Source organism: Lycorma delicatula, chromosome 2, assembly GCF_047948215.1.
Source record: "Lycorma delicatula isolate Av1 chromosome 2, ASM4794821v1, whole genome shotgun sequence".
Taxonomy (NCBI): domain Eukaryota; kingdom Metazoa; phylum Arthropoda; class Insecta; order Hemiptera; family Fulgoridae; genus Lycorma; species Lycorma delicatula.
In genome coordinates this window covers 233,900,325-233,927,878 of record NC_134456.1, presented here as the reverse complement: position 1 = coordinate 233,927,878, position 27,554 = coordinate 233,900,325, and the positions used below count along the sequence as shown (strand labels likewise).

Here is a 27,554-nt window from a genome sequence, read left to right as displayed (position 1 = left end):
AACTCAAAAATAAAGTATTTCTGGACAAGTGCATGTAGGCTTTTAGCTTCAAATAATTCCCAAGAATATATAAAATAAATAGAGGTAGGTAAAACTTCATTTAATCATCCAGTATACACACAAGAAAAGAAACACACACAAGAAAAGAAACAGACACATACAAAAAATATATATATTATATGAAATATAAACCACCAAAACATAGTAATTAGATAAGTTATACTTACCATATAAATTCCAAATAATCGATTTTTGCAGGATCCCTCATCTTCAGTTCTTATTGAATTCTGCCAAGTACTATGTTTAAAATATTACATCATTCCAGTACTGGACAGCAGGATTTGCATATACATCACTAATAATTTTCAAATTCTTTTTAAGAAAACAATTTTGTCAAATTATAAATATGTTTTAATATAATTATAATTCAGAACAACTGAAGATGCAGGATCCTGCAAACACTGATTATTAGAATTAATATGGTAAGTATAATTTATCTAATTACTCTGTTTTGGTGGCTTATATTTTATATAATATTAAACTTTATTAACACAATTATCAATAAGTTAATGAATTAAAACACATACACACACATACATATTGAGTTTTATGAATTCAGTATACTGCTTCATTAACCAAGCAATTAAAAGAAATTACCAGTGAATGGTATTATAAAAATATTTTTCTGATTTAACAGAACACTTATTAAGCAATAAAAACATTGAAAAATATAGTATTATCAACTGAAATATTCTAAAATATTTACAATAAATTTTAATTTTGGGAACATCATTTACTTCATAAATATATATGTGTAGGTAAAATATTTATTTATAAAGATTAATTATAAATTATTATTCTGTATAATTTACGGGATTTATGAAGAATTTTATGGGATATTAAAAGAATTCACATGAAATGGATGGATTTTTGAATTGATTAAAAAAAAAGTAGAAATGAATTATTTCTTTATTTTTTAGGTGGATCATCCCACTTATGATCGCTAAGATTAATAACAAGCACAGTAATATTATCCAATGATCCTCTATAATATGACTGAAGTGTAATGCTTTTAGCACCATAATGAGGCTCTTCAAGACGTTCTTTGATGAATGCAACAGCCTCTTCGTTTGAAAAAGTATCCCATAATCCGTCAGATGCTAATACAAGGAACTGTGGTTTATGATCTTTCAAATCAAATGTTAATATATCAGGATCAGCAATAACTAATTTTTTGTCCTTTAAAGGATAATCGCCCAGTGCTCGTGATGTTGCAAGTATACCAGCTACCCGCCAAACTCCATTAAAGGTAATAAAGCCACCAGCTTCTTTTATTCTTTTCTGTTCACGCATCTAAAACAAAAGAAAGAGTTCATTAATTTAACCTTTTACTTCCTAGATATATATATTTTTATTCTTGTTACACAAGTAAATTTATATATATTATATCATTAATCATTCACACAGCATCACTTAGATCAACCCTAATCCACAAAAAGAGGGAACATATGTTTGCCAAACTTTTCTGATGGTAAAAATATGGTGACTGTACAAAGGCCGCCTTTATAATATTAATCAGATAAATGTGACTACACATAAGCCTCTACTAGTGGGACCTTCCAACTATAAATGATGACTGAACAATGGACAATTTTACAATTCTATCTTATGAAACAGCATTTCTGTCCCTTAAAATATTTTCTTTACAAAACACTCCAGTTGATACTGAATAGTGAGTAAACATCATGAAGTATAAGTAATTGGTGTGTTTAATTCTTATGCATATTAAAAAAAAAAATATATATATATATATATCATAAGCAAACCAACTATGTTTCTTGTTCATGCATATTATTATATTTCTCACATTCATTTATGTAGAGGCAATCTTTGTTCATTATTGCATGCATTCATTGCAACCAATTTGATTAAAAGTACTAATCAAACATTTTATATTTAGTATTAAATATTTTCATAAAACAAGGTTTCTTTTTTAAAAAAAAAAATCACTTCTAATGAAATATAGTAATAACAGTGATATTTATTATTGCAGTATACTAATAATCACATTACAACATAGAGGCAAATAAGTTTATTGATACTGATGAAAAAATCTATTACGAAAGTAGCCTAGCAAAATACTTTCTCAATAAAATTCCCACTAGTTTTAAGTTCATGTACCCCTGATGTACAAATGAAAACTGCAATTAAATATATGCTTTACTAGTTTAAAAATGTCTTATATGGTGTTTAGATTCTCATTATTTAAAGAATAAAATTCAGATGGGTGGACTAGCACTCAAGGGAAGAGGATAATGAGGTGAAAAAGTCATGCAATAATAATAAAATCATTTCTGTATATTTATTCAAGTAATGTAAATATTATATAATCTATAAGTTTAAAAAAAAAATTGTCTGTGAACAAACATTTATAAAATGCTACACTTTGTGTAAATGACCAGTATTTTGAAATTATGTTTAATCAATTAGCTTTTATATTTACAAAAAAAAAAATTATTTTACTGAAGTTTTCTGAGAAAGACTTTAAAATGTATTGAAAAATAATTTATAAATTGAAATAAAGGCATTAAATCACTCTAAAGGCTGGCATTAAGTGCTAATGAATGATTCACAGCTGCCATCAATGTACTAATCAGCCACACAATAAGGATAGATAGAACAGTTGGCATACTGCATTAAAAAAATGCTAAATCCATTAATTATACAACGTAAAATGCTGCTGCTCATTAAAAATGTTGAGTTCAATGTTATAATAACATTTATGATATAATAGTATGTCATAAATGTCAAAATATGTTAAGTTATAAAAACATATCACATATTTGTGTGTGGTCAATAGCAGAAGTATTAACAAATTTGGTAATAATCTTATAAGATGTCTTCTTAAACTACCAAGGTAAAACAAACCAAACCTTAAGAAGTAAGAAAGAATCTGAAAATTATTACAAAAATTCTTTAAGAACATCTTTGAGGCTTACGCCAACACACCTTCAAGATTAGCAGACATTAACTGATGAAATGTGAAAAGTACTTCAAAACAAACATATAATTAATGAAGTAGACTATTCAGATAGGTAAACAGCTATTACCTCCCTCAGCCACATACTGCCACTGGGTAGTACGAATGTATTTTTACCCATTTTTACTTCCTTATACAAAGTAAAAGAAGTATTGTGGTCACAAAAAAATTTTGATCTTCAGATTTCATCTCCATTTTCTTCTTTTTTTTTACCTCCTTGTACATAGTAAAGGAAGTACTGTGATCATGAAACAGTTTGGTTTTCATATTCTCTTTATTTAATTTCTCATATTCATATTCATCTCTTTATTTAATATAAATTGAAAATAATAATTTAGAATCGTATTATTTTTGGATTTTCTTAGCAAATTCTTATAAAAATTGTATATTTATCTTTAAAAAAATCATTTTATTTAATTATCTGACAGAAAAATAAAATACATTTTTGAATTGTAATCAATTTAAAGTGAATGTTGAAATTTTTTTTCATTTGTGCATAATATGCAACAAGATTTTTGGTGTGTATTTCAGATTTCTGGTGTGTCATATAAATAAAAGTTAATAATAATTAAACTATTCCATTTAGTGAACTCCTGTATACTGGTTACAAATATTAATTTTGACCTTAAGGAGTAGAGCAATCAGTTTTTATTATTATTGGATTATTTGGTAAACAATTTATTTAAAGAGTAATCACAGGATTTTACTCTAACCTAATATTTCAGGTAAGATTGTTGAATTGCTAATTATATAATTATTTGATGTTAATAAGAACGAATATTTCAGCAATTGTGAACTGTTCACTTTTATTAAAGAATTGGAAATCGTATCTCACTTTCAAATGAAATAAGTTTAAATGAAGTGCAACAAAAACATGTATATGTAATTTAATAAATGTACAAGGATGTCATGTAGTGTCCAGATCAGATTTTTGAAATTTAAGAAATGTTTAGCACGCATGGTATCTATTTATGTTTGTGAAATCCACAATAGCTGCCTAATTTTCTAAAAACAGATAATAGATGATCTACATCAATTGCATAAGTGACATAAGGTGGCAAAATAGTGTGATACAAAGAAAGAGCCACATCAAACAAATATTGAAACACAGCTAAAAAAGAGACAACACTAAAAAAACTTCCTAAATCCAGTTTCACACAACTTTTTAATTTTTGTTAATGGTTCGTGAGAACATTTTCTTTCCAATTTTAAATGGTGCAAAGAAAAAACCAGACGAATTTCTGGTTTGGTATAAAATGGTACACCATTTTATACCAAACCAGAAAATAAAAATCACTTCAAATTCTTACAGTGGGATCAAAGAAATGTGCTTGAAAGATTTAAAATTTAAATACATTATAGTTTCAAAAAATAATATGCGTTTTTAAACAGTAAAAAAAAAAAAAAGGATTACATATAATCAACTTGAGTAGCCATGAAATATTAAGTAAATAAAATAAACATGAACATTTAATAACAAATAAATCAACCAGAGTCCTATATATTTGTATGCACTAATGGCTGCTTTTAACTCCTAGAGCAGGTTATGAAACATACAATCAACTCATTATTCAGCATAAAGCAACATTTTATGTATAAATTTACCTAGTTGGGCCCATAACTAATTTGTAAAATAGGTTTCTTTCCTCAATCTATGAATCATGAGACTTTGCCAATGGTAGGGAGCTTGAGTGCTCAGTGATACAGAGTAGCTGGATCGAAGGTGCAACCATATTGGAGAGGTATCTGTTGAGAGCCAGACTAAGGAATGATTCCTGAAAGAGAGCAGCTGCTCTTTCAGTAGTTGTTAAAGGCACAGGTCAGGAGGACTTAAACGGCCATATCAACATCATTCAATCTTCTGAGTGCTGTGCAGCTGAAAGCAATGGAAACTACAGCTGCTCTTTTTCCAAGAAAACGTAACTCTCTGCATTTTCATGTAGTAAAGGTGGAGGCGCCTCCTTGGTAAAATATTCCAGAGGTATACTAGTCATCCATTTGGATCTCCAGGTGGGGACTACTAAGGAAGGGGTCATCAGAAAATTAAAAAATAACATTCTATGAGTTGGAGCGTGGAATGTTAGAAGTCTAAAAAAGGTTGGTGGGTTAGAAAATTTAAAGAGGGAAATGGATAGATGTAGATGTAGTAGGAATTATCGAGGTTCAGTGGGAAGAGGAAAATGACTTTTGGTCAGATGATTTTAGAATAATTAACTCAGCTTCAAATAAAGGGCAGGCAGGAGTAGGTTTCATAATGAACAAGAAAATAGGGAAGAGAGTAAAGTATTTCGAAATGCATAGTGATAGAATCATTGTAATGAGGATAAAATCAAAGCCAAACTGACAACGATTGTTAACGTCTATATGCCTACAAGTGCCCATGATGATGAGTGTGTATACAAATAAAATTGACGAAGCAATTAAATACATAAAAGGGAATGAAAATTTAATAATAGTTGGAGATTGAAATGCAAGCATTGGAAACAGCAAGGAAGGAAATATTGGGGAGAATACAGGCTGGGCAAAAGGAATGAAAGAGGGGACCAACTTATAGAGTTTTAAACAAAGTATAATTTAGTAACTGCCAACACGCAGTTAAAAATCGTAATAGAAGAATATATACATGGAAAAAGCCAGGTGATACTGCAAGATATCAGATAGATTATATCATGGTTAAGCAAAGATTTAGAAATCAACTCATTGATTGCAAAGCATATCCAGGAGCAGAAATAGATAGCTACCATAATTTAGTAATAATGAAATGTAGATTGGGGTTTAAAACCCTGAAGAAAAGGTGTCAGATGAATCTGTGGAATTTAAAGAAGCTTGAGGAAGAGGTAAAGAAGATTTTTGAGGAGGACATCACAAGAGATCTGAGTAAAAAAAGATAAGGTAGAAAATGTAGAAGAAGAATGGGAGAATGTTAAAAAGGAAATTCTTAAATCAGCAGAAGCAAACTTAGGTGGAACAAAGAGAACTGATAGAAAAGCTTGGATATCAGAGGATATAGTGCAGCTGATAGATGGACGTAGAAAATATAAGAATGCTAATGATGAAGAAAGTAAAAGGAACTATCGACATTTAAGAAATACTATAAACAGAAAGTGCATACTAGCGAAAGAAAAGTGTTCAGAAGTAGAAAGAGAAATGATCATTGGTAAAGTAAACGAAGCATACAGGAAAGTTAAGGAAAATTTTGTGATACATATATTAAAATCTAATAATGTGTTAAACAAAGTTGGTACACCAATTTATAATACAAAAGGAAAGGTCGATATGTGGGTTACACAGAGGAAATGAATTAGAAATTGGTGTTATAGAGGAAGAAGAAGAAGTCAAAGAGGAGAAACAATACTGAGATCTGAATTTAAGAGAGCATTAAAAGATTTGAATGGCAGAAAGGCTCCTGGAATAGACAGAATACCTGCAGAATTACTGCACAGTGCAGGTGCAGATAGATAGATAGATTAGATTAGATGCAGTGCAGGATAGATAGATTATACAAATAGGTGTGTAATATTTATGAATAAGGGGAAATTTCATCAGACTTTAAAAAGAGTGTCATGGTCACAATAGCAAAGAAAGCAGGAGCAGATAAATGTGAAGAATACAGAACTGAGAGGAGAGTGGAAGAAGTGTTAGAAGACGAATTTGGTTCCAGGAAAAGTATAGGGACAAGAGAAGCAATTTTAGCGCTCAGATTAATAGTAGAAGGAAGATTTAAAAAAACAAACCAACATACTTGGCATTTATAGACCTAGAAAAGGCATTCGATAACGTAGACTGGAATAAAATGTTCAGCATTTTAAAAAAAAACTAGGGTTTAAGTACAGAGATAGAAGAACAACTGCTAACATTTACATGAACTGAACAGCAGCAGTAACAATTGAAGAACATAAGAAAGAAGCCGAAATAAAAATGGGAGTCCAACATGGATGTTCCATATCCCTGTTACTTTTTAATCTTTACATAGAACTAGCAGTTAATAATGTTAAAGAACAATTTAGATCCGGAGTTGCAATATAAGGTGAAAAGATAAAGATGCTACAATTTGCTGACGATATGGTAATTCTAGTTGAGAGTAAAAAAGATTTAGAAGAAACAATGAATGGCGTGGATGAAGTCCTACGCAAGAACTACCGCATGAAAATAAACAAGAACAAACGAAAGTAATGAAATGTAGTAAAAATAATGTAGATAAAAAAAATAATGAAGCAATGAATATAAAAATAGGAAGAGAAAATATTACGGAGATAGAAGTTTGTTATTTGGGAAGTAGAATTACAAAAGAGAATGAAACAGGAGTGATTGTCAATGCCGAATAGCACAGGCAAAATGAGCCTTCAGTCAAAAATTTAATTTGTTTACATCCAAAATTAGTTTAAAAATCAGGAAAACATTTTTGAAAGTATATGTTTGGAGCATAGCTTTATATGGAAGTGAAACTTCGATGATCTGAGTACCTGAGAAGAAAAGATTAGAAGCTTTTGAAATGTGGTGCTACAGGAGAATGTTAAAAATCAGATGGGTGAATAAAGTGACAAATGAATAGGTGTTGTGGCAAACTGATGAAGAAAGAAGCAGTTGGAAAAATATAGTTAAAAGAAGAGACTTATAAGCCACATACTAAAGCATCGTGTAATAGTCACTTTAATATTCGAGGGACAGGTAGAAGGGAAAAATTTTGCAGGCAAGCAACATTAGGAATATGTAAAACAAATTGTTAGGGATGTAGGATTATAGGGGGTATACCAAAATGAAATGAAGCAACTGGCACTAGATAGGGAATCTTGGAGAGCTGCATCAAACCAGTCAAATGAATGAAGACAAAAAAAAAATAAGCTAATCCAAAAGCATGGTATATTTTACATTTTTTTACTATAATATATTATGTCATTGAATAAATTTATAAATTATGATTACCATGAATGAGATTTAGAAAATACAAAAATTTTCTTTTTTTATAAATTTATTAAAATTGAACAATTTATTAAGATATCAAGAGAATTGAAAGAAAATTTTAACATTTTACATTTTTAGAGATAGACGAGAGATTTTTTAATCAAATTTTAACCTTTTAAATCTATAAGAAAATTTTTTCTTTAATGAGAAAACCTCTTCAAAAGTCACTAATTCTGAATAAAAATTTGAATATTTCATCAATAAAGTTATATTTTACTTATATTTTTGTTTTACATATATATAACACATGCAACATTTTCAACCATTTTAAAACCTGTTTAATTTTAGTTATGGAAAAAAAAAACAATTATGCAGAAGAAACAAGCCATTGTGTACATGTATGTATACTTCATTATCAATTGAATATTCATACTACATTACAGAAAAACAATAGACACGTATTATCTAACTAAATGAGCAAACAAAAAATAAAACTAAACTTATATTTAAACAGATGCACCACAATAAATTATCAAACACAGAAAAAGATAAGTAACACTAAAGAAATAAAAATAAATTTTGTTTGAAATGATAACTAAATTCAAGTTCTGTAAAATAATCAGTGCAGGAGAAAACACGTATAATAAAGTGGCCTAAAACATATAAACCATTGGTTTGTTTACCATTTTAGTTTCAAAATTAAAACTAACAAAACTTTAAAATCAATAATAAAACAGTGGGCCTGGGCTAAATAGCATCATCACAGAGGCAGTTTTGTGGGTAAACTTCCCTTCTTTTCCCTTATCCTTTATTCAGTTTTCTTTTAACAAGTGCCATGGAAGTCTATCAACCCTTGATTCCATCTATACCATCATGGCATATCTTCCGGTAGCCAACAAGGCAACTGTTTCTTGTTATAGCTTAGTGGAGTAGCAATCCTAAGCGCCACTTAAACTGTCCAAGGGTTCTGTTCCAATCTCACGGTCACACAAAAAGCCAAACTTATGACTTATTCTTTCTCTTATTACTAATCTGTGTATATAAAACGTCAAAAGCTTTAGAAGAATTAGCATAATTTTTATTTGGTTTTAAAAAGATAAAACCTCTACAATTAGAAAACTAAACTTTAGTAAGCATGTCCCATAAAGAAATAACTTGCATCTTTAATTTAAAAAAGCATACAGAGTTTAACAGTGAAATCTACTTGCCATAAATCTCTCAATTTACAATATAGTAACTTCATAGAAGAACTATGTCTGTCTCACTAAACCAAGAATAATTTCATGACTGTGAGATGTTTACAACTAAGGTTAACTCAGATAATATGGGAATAGCACAATCCATCATACATTTAGGTTAAAAATAACATCATGATAGGAATTTAATCCTCATAGCTTAGCAGATTTTCATCTGAAATCCGTAACACACAAGAAGTGCAATATATTACAACCAGATTGTACTATAAACACCATTTCATAGGGATATTACCGCCATGTTTAATTATCAAAATGAAGATGAAATGATGCTTTCTCCAAATGTAATTTCTCTATACTCTTCATTTTCTCAAATATAAACCAAATCTCTTACTTCTTTTTACACTAACAACTCGTATCTTTTATATTTTCTCATACACGCACTCACAAATAAACCTGAGACGAGAATAGCTTACACATTCCAACAAGAAATTCAAACGATTACAATTTATAAAACAATTACAGTTTCCAAACAATTAAAATTCCAACAAGAAATATGAAATTAAATAGATATAGAAGGCATTCAACCAAACATGTTCAGCATCATTAAAAATTAGATGTTAACAGTTCTTATTTATGTTTAATTTTGAAAACAAGAAATAATCATAAAGACAAATGTGAATAGGGTGTTAACCAAATCAACACACTTGCTTTTCTACTAAAATTTCTTTGACAATTAATGCCTAGTAACCTGGTAAATTTTTTTGAAGGATGACTGAATCATCCTCAATAAATATTCCAGAACACTAATAAAATTTCTTTTGATAGTTAGTCTCTCATAAAAAAATTAATGGTGAATAATTCCTTTGCAATCACAGCAAAACAAAGCATAATCTTTATTTCTTTTCATCTACTGCAACAATCAAAAGAATTTTTTACGTCCATCAAAAGTTTGAAAGATGTCTCTTGCAAGCTGCCTATAGTACATATTTTATCATCTGATAAGGAATTCAACAGAATCCAGGAAGCAACTTTTTTCGTGTTCAGATCTTTTGACAAATTGTTTGATGTGTTAACATCAACCACATCGGCAATCATTCCCAAATTTGCACAAAATCTTCTTGAACTGTTGTCTTAATTTGGTGAAGTTTCTCAGTATGGACATAAGCAGGACACCCAAGCCTGTCTGGGTGAATATAGGGTGATTATATTATATTTGCCAATGTCTTTATCTTCAAATGTTTTCATACCATATTTAAACTGTGCAAATAACCTGAACACTATAAAAATGTCTTTTCATACACCTGCTTCAGTTTCAGATGTATGCTTCCCATTTTTTTTTTTTTTTTAATATATATCCATTTTCTTTTGCCTAACATTAATATGGCAATTGTATGAAATATAAACACTGCTTGAACAGAATGTTGGTACCATTCTAGAAATGCTTATCATGGGGCCACACAATGTTTTCAGATTGCCGATTAAAAGGAGCCCAATTGACTGCATGTGTTGCTCACTCTAGATGGTATTCGTGTCTTGTCTTATTAGATTGTATCTGTCAATATTAAATCTCTCATTTACTTCTTTTTTTCAGTGTATATACAACTTTTAACACATATGAAGACTTAAATATAAAACAATAATAATAACGTGATAAACGTATATGAAAAGACTAATATTAAAAGGTATTTCCGTAATAAGGAAATCATTAAGAATTTAAAAAATGAATAACTTGCTATTGTATTACAACTGAAAAACATTGACAATAAATGAACAACAATAATACAAGTTCTGTGTCAAATAAGAAATGAAGAGCAATTAGGAATTTTGCATGTAACTAGGCAAAAACTATACGGAAACTGAACTTAGTGTCTGAGCAAACCATACTCAACAGATAATTCTATATAAAAACTGGGATGTCATTATACAAGAACTTTTTATATTTATGACTTTATTGCACAAATATAAACATACATGTAGTTCAATGCACAAACCTGACTTCTAACTCAAACAAGACAACTAACATTGTTCATGATGACCTTGAATTTATTCATACTTTTATTTGTATGCTGTAGAAAGTTTCTCTTATTTTAACTTTTTCATTGATAAAACATGATGGCTATCAGCTAGATGCACTTTTCGCTACATAAAGAACATATATTCACAATTCACTCCTACATTAAGCATACAGTAATGTACTTTCTATATTATAATTTTATGATGGTTTTAAGATATTACAAAAACATTTTAATGTTTCAATCATTTACATTATTGTTAATTAGGGATATATTTAGTACTATGCGAGACTAAAAAAATGTTTAAAAATTTAAAAACATCATTTAACTCTTGTTTTTATTAATCCTTCATTAAACTCATAGGCAACCAAAATGCAGCAATCTAATCAACAGATTTCACTAAAATTTTCAGTTAGTAGTATATAAAATGTTCCTGAATCTTCGCTCCAGAATTCTAAGCCTAAATCACAACACCAATCAAATATTTCCTGTTCAATATATTATAAATGAAGTTTATATTACTAAATATTCTATGATAAAAATTTTCCAAGAACCAGACGCAGAGATTTCTGAAGTGGTTTGATGGGAAAAACCTTACAAGTGTGGATTCTATAAAGCAGACTATGATAAAACATCATACCCACCAGGTTGGTCTAGTGGTGAACTCATCACAAATCAGATGATTTAAAAGTTAAGAGTTCTAAGGTTCAAATCCTAGTAAAGGCAGTTACAATTATATGGATTTGAATACTAGCCGTGGATACCAGTGTTCTTTGGTGATTGGGTTTCAATTATCCATACATCTCAGGAATGATCGACCTGAGAGTGTACAAGACTACACTTCATTTACATTCATACCTATCATCCTCTGAAGTAATACCTTACAGTGGTTCCAAAAGCTAAACAAAAAAAGAAAGAAAGACTAAGATAAACATCATGGGCATATGTGACTATAAAAAGAAACGACTAAGCAATGTATTTTTGGACAATTTAAATCCACATTTTCTTGTCTTATTTAGAACTAAATTAATTTTTGTAAATGATTGAAAAATTTTTTATTACAATTTTCTCCGGATCTCCTATTAGATTTGTGACTAACGTTTAGTTTTATACAAAAAAAAGCAACGAATTAGTGGTCATCATCAATGAATATTTATTTGATGGTCTCATTGGGGTTAGGGAGTGGTTGTTTAAGACAACAATAACATAATCAGTACTGCAATTTATTTACGTTTAGGGAAATACAGAGTTGTTCGTCTTACTGAGGTGGTTGCTGAAAGAGATTTCACTGTGTAAATACTATAATATCATCCCCATCGCAACTTTGCCCACTCTATAAGGTTACCTGGGTTCCCCATTGCGGTCAATTGTTTTTTATTTTATACTTTTTAGTCAAGTACCCAGAGGCAGGTCCAGCCAGTCGTGTCGTACATATGGTAATAGTGGCAGTGGCTATGTTGGTTAAGCCGCCACACTGTAAATCGTCTAATCCCTTAAAAAATAAAAAACACAAAAATGATTTATAGATAATTATCTGATGAATATTTGCAAGCCCAAATTTACTGAATATATTGTTCAGTAAATTCAGGAAAATTGCAAATCATTGTTCAAGATGACCTTTCATCACCCCTTTCAAGGTCAAATTTCAGAAAATTTAGTAACCGCTTTTTAGATATTCACATGAAGATTACACACATCAAAAATTAAGCTGTTAACTACAATGTGTTACCAAGAAATTAAAAAAATAGTAAATTTCATTTTAACCCTTTAAACTCTGAATTTTAAAACTTCTTTCTTAATATGCACTTACACCATAAAAAAACAAAAAAAAAAACCTATATATGTATATAAATTTTCATTAATTTATCTTCAATAGTTTTTGCTGGCTGTTGATTATGAATGACTCACGATATGTTTTTTACATATATAATAACATATATTTATATATTTACATTATTATATATTTACGTATATAATACATGATATGTATTACATTTGAAATTAAGTACAAAGTTCAATTTACCTGTTGTGGTTTATGATCAAATGAAAGAGGTATAGCATTTCCTTTACTATCACACATTACACCACGAGAATCTCCTACATTGGCTACAATCAACCGACTACCCTCCAGCAAAGCAATTAATGCTGTTGTACCTTAAAAAAATATAAAATTTACTATCAACAATCACAAAAAAAAATTGATAGAACAATGATGAAATATACTCAATAAAAATAAAGAAACAGCTTACCAGCAACATCCATAGTTTTCTTTGCAGCTTCAACAAGAAGCCTGTCAGCAGCCAATACTTCATCAGTAAGAAGACGCCCATAATTAATAGTAAGATTTGAATTCAGGTAGCTTGAGATCTCAGGTGTCGGGATTGAAGCAGCTGATACCCCAGGTCTATTTCGAACTTCTCGAGTAATTGGTCGATTTAAAGAATCAAGTCGTTCAAGCAACAATGGATCTGTGACCCCACCTCCTACACCTTTCTTCATCACTTCATCTGTCTGCGAAGCAGTTTTGCGAAAACTTTTCCTTCTTTCTAATGAATCATTTGTACCTTCTTGTCCTTTCTTTTCTTCTGGTTTTGGAGATGCAGGAGGCTTTGGAAACAAATATATTTTTTCTGGGCCTCCATTCGCTATCAAACGTTTCAGCTCAATAACTTTGTTGTTCAAATTATTTATTAGATTATCTCGTGCATAATTGGCCGCAAACTGCAACAATTAAAAATATCTTTAATAATTTTTTTTTTATTTTTCAGTCGTGCTAAATCAAGAATTTTAAATATCATTCATTAATTTGATTAGACATCTATAAAATACACAGGGCATAGTAGCATCTACTTCACCTATTAAAAATTATGATTTTGAAATAATGTAACATCATATCAGTAGAATTAAGACTGACCACAGATCAATCATACAACAACATTTCTATCAATTTTCATACAAAAGATTATTAATCATATTTCATCGCATTTGACTATTGATTTATAAGGAATTCTATATACCCTAAAATATTAATTATAGTTATAGCCAATAAAATTATTTTATATTACTGTATGTGCTTGCCTTCGGTAAATAGCAGTTACTCTCACGAAAACAGTTACAACACTAAATAAGGTGAATTAGGCTAGAGTGGTAAGTTTGAAATGTTTTGATTACTCTTTTTTATTTTTCCAAAAATACAATGTTTTTAATAATAATAATACAAACAAGTTTAAATATGACATTATTTCATTATTTAATTTTATAGGAACAAAGGTTTAAGGAGTCCATGGTGCCAAAAGGTATTAGTTCTATCACCCTATAGTTTTTACTTGAGTAAAATACCATTTTGGAGGAAATAATTAAAATGTAGTAATGTTTAAATTTTTAGTACTGAGGAAGCTAGGGCTTGAAAATTTTAACACAATTATTTAAATTAAAAACAAAATATGCTTAGAAAAAGAACAGTCTGATTAATGAGATCTCATTTTTTGTTAACGGAGAGCTACTTGACCTTTCATACAGCTTCTCTTCCTTGTTTACATCATTAACACTTTTACTTATCTCCAAATTTACAATGCCTACCAAAAAAAAGTTTCAAATAACTTAATATTTCAACTTTTGATAATTAAGAGAAACAGGAGATTTAGTCTGCATTTAAGTGTAAGGGTTCCGAACTCTATGATATCGCTGAGTTTCTTATTGGACTCTTGAATCAAAAACATTTTTAAAATAATTTTAAAATTTCTGTTAAGTGGGAAAGTGGCTGGAAGTTTTGGGAGACCCTATTCTTTTGTTATATCAGAATTAGTGGATCTACCATTCCTGGCATGATCTATATTACCCAAAATGTGTGTTCAATTGTCAATGAAGTATTCTTCATCAAAACTTCCTATTCTTTCAATCCATTGTAAAAGGATCATTCAGATTAGTCTAAAGGTTCATTTGAGAGAGCATTGATACAAATAGACAAACAAATACTCAGATTTTCATACAAAAATTAATTTTCATTTCTGTGAAGTGGGTTTTTTTCCATATTCCAAGAAGCAGAACTGACAACTATGTCTTGGAGAAATAAAAATTTTAAATGTAATATTAAAAAATTTTTTAAATATTGACAAGAATTATAATATTGAGTAATTAGATATCAGAGTGACTGCATGTGTCTCTGTGGAGCTCTATTATTTTTTGTTATTTCATCAAATTATATTCTGCAAGTTATTTATAAGGTGGAAACATAAAGGAAATGGTAATAATTTAATTTTTTGCACAATCAGCATTTAATGAATTCATTCATAGTGTTCTGCCAATACGGCAGCTCCTATCATGGTTTGTCTTCATCATCGAAGTGCTGCAAGCCATTTGACGCAATTCTACTGTGAAACTTTGAAGAAACTTAGGCAAGCCATTCACAACAAATGACGCAGTATGCTGTGATCTGGTGTTGTTGCATAACAATGTTTATCCTCATAGTGCTCGAAGAACACAAGAACTTGAGTTCTTGAGATTCAAACGAGATATTTTTGATCATTCTCCTTTCAGCTTGGACTTGGCGCCAAGTGATTTTCATCTCTTTACTCATGTAAAGAAATGGTTTGCGTCGCAACACTTCGATGACAAAGACGAACATTAAAAATGCCACGAAAGGTTGGGAAAGAATTCAGGCAGCTAAAATTTATGAAGAAGGTATTTGTAAATTAGATAAACGCTATGAAAAATGCTTGAATTTAAACGGTGACTATGTTTAAAAATAGTTAAAAGCTGTAGTTTTAAGTTGGAAGTAATAAAATATTTTTATCTATACAGGTTTTTATTTATAGTTAAATGGAGGTTGTTACTTTCCAAGCGGCCCTTGTGTATATATATATTTTTTTATATACAAATTATTATTACTGCAATTATTTTTGTTTTTTAATTGCATTTCTGCTTGTGTATTATTTAGAATTAGAAAAATAACTGTATTACACAATTTAAATTTAGTTTTGATTTTGTTTTGCTTTATTATAACATATGCTACCAGTAATTAATGAAGTGTTTAATTAATAATTTTTCTTTTTGGTTTTGTGAATGCGTGTGTGGCAAAGTTATTTTATGTATCTAAGGGTGTATGTAAAAAAAGGATGTTTGTGGCATTATACATTATGCTTAACCACTTTTACCAGCCAGGGATGTGTATTTTTAAATTTTGTTATGATAATGGGGGATGGTTATAACATATTGTCGTGTGAAAATGATAATAATGTAAACAGCTTCTTAATGAATCAGAATAACCTTATGATCATTCACCAAAATATTAATAGTTTAAATAAGAATTTTTATACTTTTTTTTTTTCATTGATAAGCTGCTGGAAGAGAAGACCAGCTATCTGAGATATGGCTGACATCAGTTGTTGAAGCCTATTTATACATCTTTTTATGTGTACAGTGATTTTTCTACAGCTACTGGGGTTACTGAGTTTGTATTTGTTGTGGAGGAGCCTTACCTGTGTCAGAGAAAATTGCAAGTTGTCATTCTATTTAAATGTCATTGGTTTAGTTATATTTTTTATGTTCTCGAGTTTATGGGTGGAATAAGCAAATAAGTCTGAATTTGAAAGGCCTTGAAAACCTTCCTACAATTCAAACATGCAGTATTATTTTAATAGATGACATTATCATAATTAATGAAAGATATATAAGTATTAATGGAAGAATAGATAATAATGGTGTACAATATCTAAAAATACTTAGTAGGACAGCTCCGTAGTTAATGTTGATACTAGAGTTACTGAGAATGCTAGGCCATGCTGCATCAATCATATTTTTTTGTAAATCAATTTATGTAAATACAATGTTTGTTGTGTTGCCATTCTGACACATTTTAATGATCATAGGGCTGTTTCCCTATGATCATTAATCTCTTTCTAAGAAGAGAACTCAAAATAATTTTAAGGATTTTAAAGAGGTATTGGATTATGATAAATTAAGGTCTATTTACATGAAGAATATGACGAGTGAAATTTTTGATAATGATTTCAGTTTAAAACTTTTTAGATGTTGTTTTATTAGGATATATTAATCGATCAAAAACTGTCATTTATTTTAAAAGGGGGGTTAAAAAAATTGAAAATATGGATAACAGTTGGGCTGTGCATTGTCATTTCTCAAAGAAAAAGATTGTATAGGAAAGGGTGTAAAAATCTTCATAGCCACAAAATGAAGACTGAATAAAATAAATTTAAGAAAAAGATAGATGTGTGGATTGCAGTAGCTAAAAAACAGTATTTTAAAAATATGAGGGAATTACCAACAAAGTATTACTGAATTATGAAGAGCTTGATGTGTGTGTGTGTGTATATGTAAAAGTAGGTAAATGTCAAAGTATTGATATTTTTCTGCTTTGGTTATGGAAATATCTGTTCTAGTGATCCCTACATTATCTACTAGATATAATAGTCTTGCTACGGATAAATTTCCTTCTGCCCTGACATTGGCAAAAATTGTTCCATTTCATAAATCAAGCTCTTTAGATGTGGTTGGCAACTATCAACCCATTTCATTACTTTCAGTTTTTTCAAAATTGCTAGAAAAATTAATTAAAAAAAGGCTGATTTTTACTCATGTTAATCTGAGTTTCAGGATGGTCTGAGTACTGAATTTTCATTGCATGAGTTTATAACAGCTGTTTAAAATGGATTTAATTCATCAGATAAGCAAAATGTTTCTGTCTTATTTTTTTATATTCGTAAAAGCATTTGATACAGCTAATCAGTTACTTTTATTAGATAATATGTACATTGCTGGAATTAGAGGCCTAGCTTTAAAATGGTTTGCATCTTATCTGGAGGGCAGAAGTCAGTGGGGATAATATTGTGAGCAATAGCCTTTAGGTAATCTGTGGAGTCAGTCAGCTCAGTTCTTGTACCTATTCTATTTATAACCTTTATTAATGATATGTTTTGCATACATTTTATGGTAAAGCTACATCTTTTGCGGATGATACTGGTCCAATACATTCTTCTAAGAATAATATATTGTAGACTGTAATGCAAACTGATCTGGATAATTCGGGCTTATGGTTTTGTCAATAAATTAGTTCTTAATGCTTTAAAAACCAATGTCTAATTTTACTTTACTGCCTGCTTCCAGCTTATTAACTCCATTAATAATGCTGATTACGCTCTTATTCAACTACAATGCAACTGTTCAGTCATACCAAGGTGAATTTTATTAAATATAGCTCATTTGTTCAGTTATGGCAGATAGACTCATGTTTCTGAAGTGACCGGTGTATCCATTAGATACCTTCAGCGCATTTTAAAGCAACAAGAAACTAGAGGAAGTGAAATCAGTACTCCTTATAAAAAAAACACCAAGGAAGAAGTTGAAGACAGACCTGGACAATTCCAACAAAGGTGTTACTCGAAGATTGGTGAATGACTTTTACTTTTTTCATTAGTAAAAGAGCAAATAACATTTGAAGGTGGTTTTTGGGCTCTTCATGTAGTCATGTAAAACTTAGGCTTCCGGTAGTAAAAAGATGAAAATAGGAAAATTCTGATCGAGAATAATGACATAAGAGATAAAAGGTTGCATAATCTGTGCTCCATAACACGGTACAGTCAACAACAACATCCAAGACACTATTCGGTCAGCATTTGAAATGATACCCCTGATATGCTGCTGCAGACAAACTACCGACATGGAGATGTATACAGCCATGCTTTGATCATGGTGGAACCCATACAGATGTTTTAGATATGTAGAAAGTAAGCTGCACCTATCCTAATAATTTCATAACTAGAATAAAGGGACTTCCCACTTGCTACATATTGTTTTATTGATGCAGCAATTTATAATTGATCATAAAAATAAACAAAAATCACAATCACAGCAATTTTGTTTTTTATAGAAAATCTAGTCTCTACCACTATGTAAATGTTCCTATTGCATTTTTCTTGTGGACAACCATTTCATTAAAAACATTCATATTTTCAACTAAATCAGTCAATATATCTGCCATAATGCTTCTTTTATTTGCTAGATGGTTACAAAGAAAAAGAAGCTGAAGAATCAAATAATTTTTTAAATGTCCTCTTTAGTTCTAACTGTTCATAATTTATCACTACAAAATTTTTATACCAGTAAGGTTATTAAAATCTGCTTAAAGAAAACAAGTTTCTTAAAGTAATGATAATATTTTACTCACAGTACTATTTTAACGTTTGCTTTAAAATAAATCTGCTTAAATTTCATTACAATTCTATTCCCAGTTTAACACATTAAAAAATCCATGTTTATAAAAAAGTATTTATTTTAAGCTAAAAATGGCACTGCTGTAAGTTTAATTAAAAGAGAACTATAACAACAGCAGTAAAAAGCTAATACAACAATATTACTAAGATAAATTTTCGTTCAATGCTCCTAATAATGGCAAACAGCAACAAATTTATGAAATTCATCAATCTCAAACAATAATTACTCATGGAGACATTACAAAACATTTATACATCCAATGCATATAAAATAAGATATGAATCTGTAAATAAATCAATAACAGTATACCAAATAAATTTACTACTAACAAACAAAACAGACTTCTTACTAAGAATTAGGAAACCAAACTTTAATATAAAAATTACAAACTTTTATAATGACAAACAAAATCAAATTTCTATAATGAAATGACAATTAGATGATAGGGAAGACCACAAAAAAAAAATGCCTTTGAAGTTAAAAACATCTAATTATAAAATTGGTTTGGTTTCAATTTACAAAAGTTTATACTTTTACTAACAAATATAATAATCATAATCACGTTATGTACAAAAACATTATAAATATCAAGCTTTAATGATGTGAATGTTTAATGATCAAAATAGTTATACAAAAATAACACTGCACTAGCTGAACTCTTTATACTAATATTTACAAATCCAATTACATAACAAGGTTGTAAATATTAATAAAATCTTATGTTTATCTGTAAACTGATAAATACGGTTTAAACCAATGCAAGTTCCTTACCAATAAGTAAAAAGTAACAAAAATACACATAAACATACACATTTAAACTTTCATCAACTTTAAAAAAAATAGTTAACACTAATAAGATAAAACAAAATCAGAGAATAGGAAGGTTTTTAAATATATAATTACATATATTATATATTATTATTATTATTAACAATAATTTAAATACAACTAATATAACACATTCCAGAAAATATATCAAACTGTTTGGTATGACTGATTATTAAAATGTCAAAATATGAACAATTTGAAAAGATCATTATCCAATAAAGTATAAAAAAGAAAAGTAAATATATTCGAAACAAGTAATAAAGAACACATGGCATACACAAATTACTTGCATAAACAGTAACAATATTTTCACACAACAAAAGAGGAAAAGTACTCTATTATAAACTCTGGAGTTGACTAAACGAAAATTTTAAAGATCTCTTGTTACATAATGCCATTCTACAAATATTTCAAAATGAGTTACAATCCTTTCCAAATTAGCTTCAATCCTGGTCCCGGGTTATATGATAAAACTATAACCTAACAACCTGGTTCTAAAATAATTGGGAATTCCAGGGTGCAACATCCTTTAACTGATTCACAAATACTAGTCCACTTTACACATTTAGAAGTTGGAAGGATGCAATGAATCATTATTGTAGTAGAATAAATTTAATAAGTAGGCACTTCACAGAAATTCACTGACATCATATATATAAATGAATGTTGAGAAATGTTTGTAATATTGCATTTGTATTGATAGTAGCTCACATACCTTGTCCATTCCTGTTACAGACCTTGCATGAGTATTACTACTATATTTAATTACAACTCATAGATATTTGAATTACTGCCTAAAAAACCGTAATTTTTTTTATACCATTAGGAAGAAAATTTTTAAAGGGTTAAAATATTATTAGTTATATTATTTTACCATTAACATTACTAGTGGTTCTTAGAAATAAAATTTGCATTAGATAGTCATACTAACTTTTTTTTTTTACTTTAGCAGTTCTATATATAACCAATCTCCAAAGTATAACTATCTATGTAAACGTTAAATAAAAAAGTAAATCATCTTCTTTATCAATACCAAATATAAATTTAGTCTATGATATTATTTGGTTCTGTTATTTCCCGTTGAAATTTTAAATTATTAAAGTTTGCAAAACTATAGAGCTATAGTATTGTTCCAGGGATGTAATTTTTAACGAGATGTCACAGAATATTTACAACAATAATACAATTTTTTTTACTCTAAAAAAAATTACTGTATCTTCCAATGCTTAGTTATTGAGCAGTTATAACTTCTTTTAAACTGGGTCAACCAATATCATATCACCCAATACAGAATTAAAATATTATTATTATTAAATATACTTAATTTTTTCACAGACATTTTAAGAATTGAAAACAGAGGTTATTTTATTTTCAGAATGTTTCAAATTTTTTTTGAGGAATGATTGTTTTTATAGGATTATCTTATTTCTTTCTTTTTTTTCTTTTTCTGTTTAGCCTCCCATTTTATAATTTTTTTTTGTTTATGGAAAATTTAATTACTTTCTTCCTTTTAAAAAAATCAGATTCTAACCACATTAATCAGCAAAAAACACTTTAATTTATGTCCAAAGCTGATTTTGGCCTGTACTGAAGGCAATAGTTCAAAATTTAATTATCATAAAAAAACAAAATCTTAACCATTAACTTATTTGATATGGTTTAATAATCAAAATTTAGCAGAATAATGTGGATGTAGTTGCATCTTATATCGAACATATGTTTCTCTTATATTAATTTATTAATTAAATTTTAATGACTTACTACTACACAAATAATGTTGGTTTTCTAAATATTTGAGATGTGTTCTTCGAGTTATTTCAGCTCAAAAGAAATGACTAATAAAACAAGAATTAGAGTAAAATGACTATTTTATTAGTTATGAAAAATTCCCAAAACAATCTGAGATAGCAATTTATTCTTTTCTACTTTAAGAAAAAAAAATTGAATTCTTCTGTTTATTTTTTGAAGGGTATACATGTACAAAATAAAGTGTAAATAAGAACAAATATTCTCATTCTAGCTTAGAGTAGAAGACAAAATTTTCTGCTAATGCTTTATAATCAAAACAAAAATGTAGTGTGTATCATGATATAGATTTTTATATTTAATGAAATATACAACACTATAACAACAAATTAATTATTTTAGGACTTGTGCAACAAAATTAATTTTGTTCAGAGTCTGTTTTATAGTATATATTTAGAAGTCACTGTGGGCAAGGATGTGGTTTTTTTTAATTTATGATCTTGTTAAATTATTATTGCCAATTTTGATCGTTAGCATTTGGTGCAGCGGATTGGAAATCTGTGTTCTGCTAGTTTAAGTTTAATTACCAGCAAGCCTCTGGAATTTTTATTACTTCAATAATCTCATATTTGTTATTAAAACATTGTAAACAGCATACCTAAGATTTTAATTAAAAAATTAAAAGATTCTGTAAATATTTCACAGAACTCTGGTCATAAGTTTATATTTTCCATAACTTTTCATCTTTTCCTTAATTTTTCTAATTTCCTCTGAAACACTTAAGGCTCAGCAGAGAAAGAAACAATTGAAAATAAAATCTTTTATAGGCTAAAAATCTGCTAACTACCCTTGTTTATAGAAAACAATACACTCTTTAAAGTATATTTTCAGTATTTTTGATAGTAATAACACTATCAATTTCAATAAACCTCTTAATTAAAAAATAACTACCAAAAAATGACCTATTGATAATTTTTTTTTTTAAATTATTCAACATTCAGACCTGGAGATAATTTTCAATCCATGCAGTAGCAATTTACTTTCAGACCAAATAGCATTATAGTCTTTTAAAAATCCAAAGGTATCTGTAAATAATATTTTACAAACTAAAATTATAGTTTAAAAACAGATTTTCAGTTTGGTGAAAAACAAGCAGCTTTATCTACTCTAAGATATCCACACAATTTTTAATGCACAGAATTTGTATCTACATTGCAACCATAAATGTATTGCTTAATTTATAGAAAAAAATAATGAACAGCAAAGAAAAAAAATTAACCCAAATTTCTAAAGAAGGAATTAATATACTGACGAAGAACACGGTAAAAAAATAAACAATCAAAAACAAAGACATTCCCCATAAAAATTATTATGTATTTTATTTGGCCACAAGAAACAATACTGGGTTCTGACGAGAAATTTTGAGAGGCAGTTAAATTAAATCTAAAAGCCTTGATTACATTAACTTCTGTTTTTTGTTAAACTAACACTTCAAAATCTGCATTTTCTACAACAACAAAATTAATTAAAATAAACCTACACTGTCAAAAGAATTGCCGTAATTACTAGCCAAATAGGTTACTTTAAGCAGTAAATTATAATACACCTTAACTGAAAATAAACAAATGATAAATATAATACAGTGTGGAGAACTTGCCTCTCCACCGTGACCGTCAAACACTGCAAAAAGAGATACTCCTGTATTGTTGATATTTTCGTTTACGACAAAACGATCTTCCATTCGAGGACGGCGGCCCTGCACCGCGTAAGCAGCGACACTTTGTTCTTTAAATTCCCAGCTTAATTTATCTACATCACCAGCGTTATTATTTACAAAGAACTGAAACTTCTGAACTTTTGTGGAGGATGATCTACCGATGGCAAAGTACAATCTCTCTAACAAACTTCTGCTCCATACATCAACAGCCTGGAGGTAAACCAAAATAACCAGCAAAAATGCGCTGAATATTAGTACTTCTGGTTTTAACACATACAACCGTAATAAGCGCCACATATGGGCAAAATGAGCAGAATTGAGGGGTAACCCTACAGCGAATCTAGATAAAATCTTCATGTGTGAAATATACGTTTGATAAAATATCCTATCTTCTAATTCGTCTTCCATGTTGCACGCCTATTTATGACCATTACATACCACAGCCTTCTGATATCTCAGAAAAAATCCCCAGGTTCTACAACAAAGAATAATGTTACACTTGTAACAATAAGCAAATTATAAATCACAAATTATACATATTGATATAACAATTTTAATTTTACTTTTTTACTCTAAAAACGAGAATAGAAATTTGAAATGCATTTATAGTTTAATGAGGTATTGAACAAGACTAACAACAGCTTTGATGTTTTGAACAAGTAGATGAATCAAAGGCTTTCGCCAACTGATTTAGCTGGAAAAATTGTAATAACAAGATAGTAAATGTACAGTCTTCAACATATCATCTGAGTGTTTTATAATACCATTTAATAAAGTTTACTAACCCAGCAGCTACGTTATAGGCTTAAAAAATTGTTATTCATATAATTAATGTTTAATGTTCCGATATAATTTAATAAATATTAACTGATTTTACTTTAGTGTTGATTTAACCTCAATTTCTGTGAATAATTGATATTTTTGTTGTATTTATGATATTGGTAATGTTGTTGCCCTTGAGTTACAGCTGATTATGATTGGTCCAGAAATGGGTCTTGATGGCCTTCAAAACCGCGATGAGAATGTAAACAGACATTTGTTTTGGTTGTTTTCGTAGTTAATGCTGTTCAATAAATGAAGAAAAATGAGTGAACGAAAATTTTCGAGAGGCTTGGGGAAACCCGGAATGGCCGCACAGCTTCGTGAGACTGTCTCGCAAGTTGTCAGGGAAAGTACTGTACATGTAGGTGTAAAATTACACGTAGGCCTTATTATTTAATTTTGTTAGAATAAATATATTTATTATGATCATCTGTTATTCTGTATATTATAGATTTCAAAATTCTTCTGTTTATGAATAACCATAGAGCACGATTTGTAGTTCAAACATTAATTCTTAGAACTACATCAAAGTTTGTATTTTTCAACGTTTTTTTTTTTTTTTTAATTTTGACCGATTTTGCTAGTATTAATAGTTAATTTTCTCTTTAAATCAGCCCATTTTCTATATTAAATTTATCACTTTAGAATGTTTATGTCAATTATAAAGTTATTATGATGCGATTGTGTAGATCCTGCATTACCTAACAATGTTTTACTTAAATGAATGATTTATGAATGAATAATTTGTAATTTATTTTTTAATTTTAGGGTTGTAGTGGTTGTTATCAACCATAAATAATGTTCATTCATTGAGGAATTTATACCAACTGCATTATAAAGGCTTACTGTTAATCCTTCTTATATCAAACTGATTGCTTTAAATGTACTTCATACATTTGCGTCAACTGTGCAGTGTTGTACTGAAACATTTTTCCATATCCATTTAGTGTTGTTATTTATTATTAATCTTTCAATGTCATATAATCATCTGATTTTTTTGCAATTGGACGGTTCAGTTCTCAGTATGGTTATAAATATTTTCAGAATTTTAATTTGTTGATTATATCATAATTGTCATATACATCTGCATAAGTATTTGTGGAAAAAAAATTATGAATAAAACACAGTGTAGTAGTTAACTAATTTTTCTTCCATAACTGTTTAATATATTTTTTTTTAGATTTTTTGTTAGTCGGGAGTGCTGAACTTTTCAAGAACCATTTTTTTATTTTTATATATTTTGTTGTAGGTCAACATTGTTATTTGGTATTTAATTTATTATAACGTTAATTATTTTAGGATTAATTAATTATCTGGCAAAGAAAACTGTCAAGTTTTGCATATTATCAGTTATATTCTGGTAATAGCAGGTTGTATGACATTCTATAACACTTTTCACATTGAAAAAAATTTTAATTTTTTTTTTTAGGCCTGTAATATATTCATAATCACAGAATTATTAATAATATATTTTCTTAGTACTGTGCAAAGGTGTAATAAAAATGTAATGGCAAGGAAGAAAATTTCAGTCATATTTGTTCAATGGAAGTAGTTGTTCAATGGTTGTTTGCAGTCTTTATCTCCAAATTGAGAGACGTTACTTTAGTGTAAGTTGGGAAAGAGTACAGTGTATTAGCACTTTGTTGAAAAAAATCAGAACCTGTTGTGGTTTATTATTTTTTGAAGAACTTGTTAAAACAGCAAGAACCACACAATCTACACTCGCAGAAAACTGCAGGAAAACATTTTATTTTTTGCTTTTTTAAATATGTATTCAATCTTTGAACTCTATAGAAGTAGAAGAAAATTCTATAAAATATGTAGTTATTACTTTGACTGCAAGGCACACCGCAATGGTATATTTAGAAGTTATTATTTCATATTGATTTGTTTTCATATATGTATTGTTCATCAATCATTATGAAATTGTAATTTAACGTTAGCATGTAGTTTCTAGAGAAAATCATTCAGTATGTCTGTTATATTTATATTAACTTTTAATAATGTCTGAAAACAGATTAACTTAATTTTAAATTGAAATTCACGTAGCATTAATGTTAGATAGTTTCAGAGACTATGTTATTAGTAGAAAGTTTGTATTTCAAAATTTGCTGAATGATTCAACATGTTGATATTTCTTATAATTCCATCTCCATTTATAGTATTTGAAATAAAATAAAAACCTAAATGTTGCAAATTTCATTGAAGTAACAGTATTGAAAACCAGCCATTCTGTCAGTATCCTCCCTCTTTTAGTTAACATGTAATGATATTTGTTGTTATAAAGGAAACATAGATTGATAAGTGATAAGTTGATACAGATGAAGCATTAAATGTAAAAGAAATATAAAAAGTAACAATCGTGAAATTGTTACAATTTGTCACAAAAGTTACAATTGTAAAAGTGATGTCTTTGCTGGGAATGCTGTGAAATCCTTTCTGTATGACCTGCAGCCTTGACTGTACAGTTGTGTCTACAAATACTGCCATTGAATGTTTTAATTAGGCATAGTTGTTTTATATATGTTTATTTTCTAATTTTGTTTATGTAACCTATCAATTTTTTACGATTACAGTTTTGAGTTTTTTATCGTATTGAAACATATCAGTACTGCAATATAATTCATTCGTGTGAAATTAAGAAATATAAATTTGTCAATATTGTATTTTATAAATTAAATTAGGATTACAGATTCTTATTTAGTTACACATAAATGTTTCTATTTTTCATTGTTTAGATAGACCAGTTAACTTCCCAGCCACATGTGAAGCTTCTTTATTTCTGCATAGTTTTTAAGAGTATTGATCTACTAATCTAAAACCCTTTGTATCTTCATTTTTATATAAAATTAATAATCAGGTTCAGTTTTAAAACTGTTAATCTGATTTGCTTTGCTGTAATGTGTTTATTATGAGATTTCTTTTGATTTACCAAGTGTACCATTAGATGTAATGTAGTAGCTTACAGGCTGTTTCTATTCATGCATAAGAAAATAAGTAACTACGACTGTGAAATATGCATTGCATATTTGTTTTATTTGTAAAATTTATTTATAATAATA

The 27,554-nt window shown here is 28.8% G+C and overlaps 2 protein-coding genes across 2 annotated transcripts in view; one reads left to right on the top strand and one right to left on the bottom strand.

Moving 5' to 3' along the window:
- Positions 1 to 951: 951 nt before the first annotated feature.
- On the bottom strand, positions 952 to 24,117 carry LOC142319755 (protein phosphatase 1L). Its single transcript, XM_075357389.1, has 4 exons — positions 23,611 to 24,117; positions 13,400 to 13,871; positions 13,174 to 13,304; positions 952 to 1,353 (listed from the first exon to the last, which is right to left on the bottom strand). Exons 1-4 carry the CDS (start codon positions 24,076 to 24,078, stop codon positions 970 to 972), a joined length of 1,455 nt encoding a protein of 484 aa, XP_075213504.1. The 5' UTR covers positions 24,079 to 24,117; the 3' UTR covers positions 952 to 969.
- Positions 24,118 to 24,687: 570 nt separating this feature from the next.
- The window catches only part of Ziz (dedicator of cytokinesis protein Ziz), a 133,426-nt gene continuing 130,559 nt past the window's right edge, over positions 24,688 to 27,554 (top strand). The window contains exon 1 of the mRNA XM_075357388.1: positions 24,688 to 24,853. Coding sequence (XP_075213503.1) covers positions 24,755 to 24,853 — 99 coding nt within the window. The 5' untranslated portion in view covers positions 24,688 to 24,754. The remainder of the gene's footprint in view (positions 24,854 to 27,554) is intronic.